Below are 7,786 nucleotides of genomic sequence, written 5' to 3'. Positions count from 1 at the left end.
CGAAATTGTCTACAGACGAGATAAGCTTTACTAACGAGACCATTCCCCAGTGAAGAGCCTAACCCATACTCATGTCACTGACGAAGACATCTGGATCATTCAATGCCACCAATAACGCCTCGGACGGTTATGGGACCAACTGTACAGACCGTTGAGAGCACATTAAAAGCTCCATTACAAGGCAGGAGGCATTACCAAAGGAAGACATTAACATCACAATGCCAAGCACAACGGCTAGAATCCAAAGCAACATATATAAAGCTCCCTACATCGCCACCACAAGGTACACAAAAAAAAAAAAAACACATAGATACTCTAAAACAAGATCGATTGCCATTTTACTGTTTTACTTCATTTTACAATATATTCTCCCGCTCTGACTTTGGCATTGAAGGCGCTGTGGCAGGCACCACATCGGTGACCATCGTTACGGAAGCAGTCTTGTCAACTTCGCAGGTATCCAGGTGAGGATTTGGGTCCATCTAGGCACATTCGATTCAACTGACAAAGTCGCGCTTCATTAGTTTGGCGCCGTTTGTGGGAAACGACATTTTCAAATTCATATTTGAGAACGTAATTTCCATCAAACCTCTACATTCATATGGAACCCAAACCAGATTCCGTAGCCTTGGCCCGGCAAGTTCAAGCTCTTGCAGCCACCATTGAAGAACTCACCAAGCAAAATTAGGAAATGAAACTACAGCTTCAACAGGTCCAACAGGCTCAACAGGAGGAGAACCGGTCTAAGGATAACATGGAGGGAGAAGGGGATAGCCATAGGAGGAGTATTCATCAAAGACCAACTACTTCGGACTAGCAGAATTCAGACCTCCTTCGAGAAATGAGGAAGGAAATGGACGAACCGAGGAACGCCATTAAGGAGAAGACGGACCGAAGCATAGACAGAATGGTAAGGGCCACAGATTCGCCTTTCACCTCGGCGGTACTTGAATGCCCCGTACTGTCAAAGTTTCGCTTACCTCAACTTGAGCCGTTCGACGGACTCAAAGACCCTCAGGATCACCTTAATACCTTCAAGACGACACTAGGTCTTCAACAGCCACCCAACAAGATACTGTGTCATTCCTTTCCCACCACTCTCAAGGGAACTGCAAGGGAATGGTTCACAAAGTTGCCAACTTCGTCTGTTGACAACTTCGAGTAGTTGAGCAATGCCTTCTTGCATCACTTCATAGGGGGGCAGCGTCCAAAGAGGCCGGCGGACCACTTACTCACCATTAGACAGGGAGAGAAGGAAACTCTGAGGTCATACGTAAAACGCTTTACTCGGGAGACTCTGGAGATGGACGAAGCTGATGACAAGGTACAGCTGACGACCTTCAAAGTGGGACTGAGATCCAAAGATCTCGTGGCTTCCTTCACAAAGAATCCTCCAAAGACGATGGCAGAAATGCTCCTGAAAGCACAGAAGTACATGAATGTTGAAGATGCTTTAGCAACCATAAAGGATGTAGAGAAGCCAGGAGACAAGACAAAGAAGGAAGACGAGAGTAGGGGTCAAAAGAGGGAGCGCCCAAATCATCGGAACAATGACAAGAACAGAAAAAAAGATGATAAAGGTCCTCGAACAGTAAGGTTTACTCCTTTGGTTATGCCCGTTGACAAAATTTTAACGCAGATCAAGGACGAGCACTATCTCAAATGGCCAAGACCATTACACTCATCCCCTAACGTCCGTGATAAGAACAAGTACTGCCGATTCCACAAGGATCACAGCCACAACACAGAAGATTGTAGGGACCTAAAGGAGCAAATAGAGGAGTTGATACGGAAAGGAAAATTACAGAGATATGTAAAGAAGGGGGAATATAGTAAGTTCAGAGACAGCAATAAGAGCCAGCATGAGTCCTCTTCCAAGAGTGACGATCGCCCATCCCAACCTCCACAGGATGTGATCGGGGAGATAAAGACGATTATAGGAGGGCCCTTCTCAAGAGGGTCATTTAAATCCCTCAAGAAAGCATACCAGAGGCAGGTGAATAGCGTCCACATGATACCTCCGTTCAAGCAACAACGAACAGACCGGGACATGTCCTTCAATGAAAGGGACGCTAGGGGAGTGAAGCAGCCCCACAATGACCCTTTGGTTATAATGCTGAATATAGAGGGATTCAATACCAAAAGGATTCTTGTGGACAATGGTAGCTCCACAGACATCATCTACCTCCCTGCCTTCCAATAGTTGAAATTAGATCCAAGGAGATTGCGCCCATTTGACTCTCTCCTCATCAACTTCAGCGAAGACAGGGTATACCCTAGGGGCATAGTGACGTTGACAGTAACAGTGGGGACCTACCCGGTGCAGTTGACCGGTCAATTAGAAATCCTAGTGGTGGATTGCCCCTCATCCTACAATGTCATCACTGGGAGGCCCATGCTCAACAAATGGAAAGCAGCCACGTCCACCTACTATTTAAAGGTGAAATTCCCAACAGATAACGGTGTAGGTGAAGTAAAAGGAGATCAAGTCCTGGCTAGAGAGTGTTATCATGCCGTCCTAGCTGCAAAGGAGAATCACACGTGGATGATTGAAGAAAAGGAAGAAGACAAAATGGAAGCCCTGGAAATAGTGGAACTGGCTGAAGGAGAAGCGAACAAGACGACTAAGATAGGGACGACGCTAAGCCCTAAGATGAGAACAAGACTCATCCAATTCCTCAAAGAAAATCTAGATGTCTTCGCATGGAGCCACAAGGACATGCCGGGCATAGCTTCAGAAGTCATCTAGCATAAGTTGAATGTGAACTTGGAAAGGAAACCCATCCAGCAGAGACGAAGAGTCTTCGCCCCATAATGAGATCAAGCAGTCGCAGATGAAGTTACCAAACTATTGACGGTAGGGTTCATCTGAGAAGTGTATTATCCTGAATGGCTCGCAAACGTCGTCCTAGTGAAGAAAGCAAATGGAAAATGGAGGATATGCGTAGACTTTACAGACCTGAACAAGGCATGCCCGAAGGACAGTTTCCTTCTACCAAGAATAGACCAGCTTGTGGACTCTACAGCTGGGCACAAGTTACTGACGTTCATGGACACTTGCTCGGAATATAACCAGATAAGGATGGCTGAGGAAGACCAGGAGAAGACTGCTTTCATCACGACTCAAAGACTCTATTGTTATAAGGTAATGCCTTTTGGATTAAAGAATGTCGGAGCTACGTATCAGAGGCTGGTGAACAAAATGTTCAGCCAACAGATTGGCAGGAACATGGAAGTATACGTGGATAATATGCTCGTCAAGAGTAAGGAAGAGCTCACACATCTGGATGATCTGAATGAGACGTTTGCCACCCTTAAAAAAATACCAAATGAGGTTGAATCCTAGTAAGAGTGTTTTTGGTGTAGTTTCAGGGAAATTCTTGGGATTCATGGTGTTTCAAAGAGGAATAGAAGCAAATTCAGAGAAAGTGCAAGCCATATTCAACATGGCATCGCCCAAAACCATCAAGGAAGACTAGAAGCTCACAGGAAGGATTGCAGCTTTAAACAGGTTCGTCTTCAAAGCTACGAACAAGTGCCTACCCTTTTTCAAGACCTTGAAACAGGCTTTCACCTGGACCAACGAATGTGAAGCAGCGTTCCAAGAACTCAAACGTTACCTAAGTAGTCCACCTCTCTTAAGACCGTCCAAAGAATAGAAAGACCTATATTTGTACCTGGCAGTGTCAACTTCAGCAGTGAGTGCAGCCTTGATTAGAGAAGAAGGCAAGAAACATCTCCCAGTTTACTACGTCAGCCAAGCCTTCCAAGGGGCTGAGTCCAGGTATCCACGGATTGAAAAGATCGCATTTGCGTTAATAGTAGCCTCACGCAAGTTAAGGCAATACTTTCAGGCAAATCCCATTGTTGTGAAATTTTAAAATACTCGCAAGTGTACGAACCGTACCGAAGTATAGTTGGACAAGAACGAGGTCGAACCCACAGGGACTTGTATGAACGTAGGAAAATTAATTAAACCTTAACCAAATTAATCCTAATCTAGTTTAATAAATTTTTTTTTTTTTTTTTTTTGCAATTAAATATACTAAACAAATAATAAAATTAAACAAATAGTTAAACTAAGCAAAATATATAAAGCAATAAAAATATGTAAACAATCAAGAGAAAGGAATTAAGGTTTTGGAATCCACCTTGTAAATCATATCAGCATATATTTATGATCATTAATTTTTCCCAACTACTGCATGATAATCTAGAAATAAATCTTGCTATCAGGGAAAATATCATCATTAAAATCCTTATTTTAAAAATAAAAAGCATGTTCTTCTTCGCTTCTTAAGTAAAAAACCAAATCATCAATTGTATCCGTAGCCAAACAAATCACAAGATATATCCAATTCTAAAAATTAAATCATAAATTGTATCCATTGACAGACAAATCACAAACGGTATCCAATTTTATAGTCAAGAATTAATAAACCAAGCATTCAATTAATTAAGATAACTCCTAAATCATGAGAAAAACATGATTGAACTCATATCTAGAATTCCGTCTTAGTCAATTGATATGAAGCAAGAACAATTTAAATCATTAAAGAACAACTATTGTGGGAAAAATCAAATCACATAAATATTACTGATAATCCTTAACAAGGTTTCAACCTCAACCCTAATTATAAATTTAGCTACACATGGTAATTGAAAGAAAACACAAAAATAAAATCCTAAACATTAAACTAGGCAAATAAAATAAAACTAACTGTCATGGAAGAAAACCAAAGAAGTAGCCGCACTGTCTATGCATTCAGCCCTCAGCCCTAGCACTAGCCTCTGCCCCCCTGAATTTTTCCCTAAAGAGCCTTTAAATAGGTCAAGGAATCCTATTACAAGTTGAATTCCCGTTTGGAGAAAATCCCAGATTTTTAGGCTTCACTTAACCGACTATTTTGGCCCATTTAACGTCAGAATTTGGAATTTTGGTAAAATACAAAGTTGTAGCCCTTTAAGTTAAAGTTCCAGGCCAACTTGAATCATCTCGATTGGACATCTGAGCCGAAAGTTATGCCAAAAATACTAACTGATGTGCAGTCTAGAATCCTAATCCGAATTGGACTTGGATTTGGTGCATATTTCCTTTGATCTCCAATTGTACTTAAATTTAATTGGGTTGGTCTTTTCTTGAATTCATGCCTGGCTAGATGTAAGTTGGCTTGATTCAATTGGCCTAGCCCCACTTTGCATGTAAAGCCCTTGTTACCTACAACACAAAGATAATATATAATCAGTCACAAAATAACATAAAAGTAAGGCTAAATATGTAGATATGTGAGTACTTTATTGTATATATTTCATGCACATCACTAATCCTTGTGATGACGGACCAACCAATCAAGAAATTGATGAACAAACCTGAGGCAGCTGGAAGAACAGTCCAGTGGGCAATTGAACTCAGTCAATTTGACATTGAGTACCATCCCAGAACAACCATCAAGGCGCAAGCTTTGGCAGACTTCATCGCAGAGTTCACCTTTCCGGATGAGGACAACCTCACCGACGAAGTCGAGCGATGGACAATACAGACTGATGGTTCGTCAGCCCAAAGGGGGGGGGGGGGGGAGTAGGGGTCATCATAACCACCCCCGACGAAGAGATACTCAAGTATAGAGTTCAACTGAAATTTTCAGCTACTAACAACGAAGCTGAATATGAAGGGATACTGACGGGATTGAGGCTTGGAAAGGCACTTGGAGCTAAGAACCTGTTAGTCCAAAATGATTCAAAGCTGGTGATCAGGCAGATTAGGGGGGAGTACAAAGCAAAGGAAGAGAGAATGCAGAAATACCTCCGGCTGACGAAACATCTGACTCGGGAGTTCGATACGGTGGAATTCGTACAGATCCCAAGAAGTCAAAATATGGGTGCAGACAAAGTCTCGAAGCTAGCATCGTCAGAAGAATGGGAGATTAGTATGGACTTGGCGATGGAAGTCCAGAAACACCCCAGCATTGAAGAGGTCCCAACATTCACAATCTAGAGCGCAAACAGCTGGATGACACCAATAATATCTTTCCTCCAAGATGGGCACCTCCTTCAGAATACAGAAAAAGCTAAAAAGATCAGGAAAAGGGCGGCCAGATTTACGATCCTTAATGACACCTTATATAAAAGAGGCTTCTCCATGCCTTACTTGAAGTGTGTCGACGAAGAAGAAGTCAGATACATACTGGAAGAAATCCACAGAGGAATTTGCTACGACCACACCAACCCTAGATCCTTGGCAAACAAGGTAATACGAACAAGTTATTTCTGGCCTACTATGCAGGTGGACGCTGTGGAAATCGTCAAGAAGTGCAACAAGTGCCAGCGATACGGGAATGTACAACGGCTTTCAGCAGAGAGACTGACAACAATAGCCTCCCCATGGCCATTCGCACAATGGGGAATCGACATCATCAGTCCACTACCCCAAGGTAAAGGTCAGGTAAAATTCCTACTAGTTGCTATTGATTACTTCACAAAGTGGGTTGAGGCAGAGGCTTTAGCAACAATCACAGTGGCAATAATTCGAAACTTTGTGTGGACGAATATAATCTGCAAGTTCGGGATTCCCTTGACGATTATATCAAACAATGGGAGGCAGTTCGACAGCTAAGGCTTCAGAGACTTCTATTCAAACCTTGGAATCAAGAACCAGTTCTCATCCCCAGGGCATCCCTATGCGAACGGACAGACAGAAGTAACAAATCGGACGTTGCTCAAGATTATCAAAGCCAAGCTGGATGATGCGAAGGGTGCCTGGCTGGAAGAATTACCAAATGTCCCGTGGGCTTACAGAACCACGGCGAGAACCCCAACAGGAGAAACCTTCTTCAGGCTTACCTATGGCACTGAAACAGTAATCCCAGTCGAAGTAGGAGTAATGAGCATCAAGCGAGAGACATTCAATGAAGAGTGCAATGATGATGAACTGTGACTCAACCTGGACTGTCTGGATGAAGTAAGAGACAAAGCTTCTAGCAAGATGACAAAGTACCAGTTGAAGATGGCAAAATACTACAATAAGAGGGTTAAACTCAGACGACTAGACATAGGCGACCTTGTCCTGCGCAAAATCACCACAGCAACTAAAGACCCTACCTAAGGAAAGTTGGGTCCCACATGGGAAGGACCTTACCAAGTCGTTCACTACTCAAGGCAAGGCAGTTACCACCTGGAAACCATGGATGGATAGAGACTCCCTCGGCCATGGAACATTGAGCATTTAATGAAGTACCACCAATAGATGTAACAAAAAAATATATTCATTCCTGAAATTAATAAAAGAATTATTCATCTAATGTCTTTATGTAAGCAGGTCTAGTCAACCATCCAACATAAAATGGCTAAGTAACAAGACTCCACCTTGATGGATGTATGTTATTGACGAATCCAAAATCCATTGAAAAGGTGTAAGTCAAGAGGCTAAGTAACAAGATTCCGCCTTGACGGATGTAAGTTACTGAAAGTTCAAAAACGTGTACAAAAACACTTTTGAACGTTTAGACCCCCAAAAACCAATTTAATCAGCACATGCAATATGTTAAACAACTAGTGTGCGGAAACTTAACATATGCTATAACAAGGAATTGATTAAACAACTATCTAAGCCACATCAAAATAAACCACAGCAGATTAATGTAAAGGCAGAGATAGAGAGGAAGGAAGATGCAAACACAGCGATAACACCAGATATGTTATCGAAGAGGAAACCGAAGACCTCGGCGAAAAACCTCTCCGCCGCCCTCCAAGCGGTAATCAATCCACTAGAAAATATAGTTGGGATACA

General features: G+C 42.4%; 1 protein-coding gene across 1 annotated transcript; it reads left to right on the top strand.

The window, feature by feature from the left end:
• The first annotated feature begins 1,303 nt into the window (after window positions 1-1,303).
• Window positions 1,304-2,203, top strand: LOC126722505 (uncharacterized). The gene has a single exon (XM_050425663.1). It carries the CDS (start codon window positions 1,304-1,306, stop codon window positions 2,201-2,203), a length of 900 nt encoding a protein of 299 aa, XP_050281620.1.
• Window positions 2,204-7,786: the final 5,583 nt, after the last annotated feature.

This window comes from Quercus robur, chromosome 4 (genome assembly GCF_932294415.1).
Source record: "Quercus robur chromosome 4, dhQueRobu3.1, whole genome shotgun sequence".
Taxonomy (NCBI): domain Eukaryota; kingdom Viridiplantae; phylum Streptophyta; class Magnoliopsida; order Fagales; family Fagaceae; genus Quercus; species Quercus robur.
The sequence above is the reverse complement of the archived record's forward strand: the minus strand, read 5'-3'. Positions and strand labels throughout refer to the sequence as shown.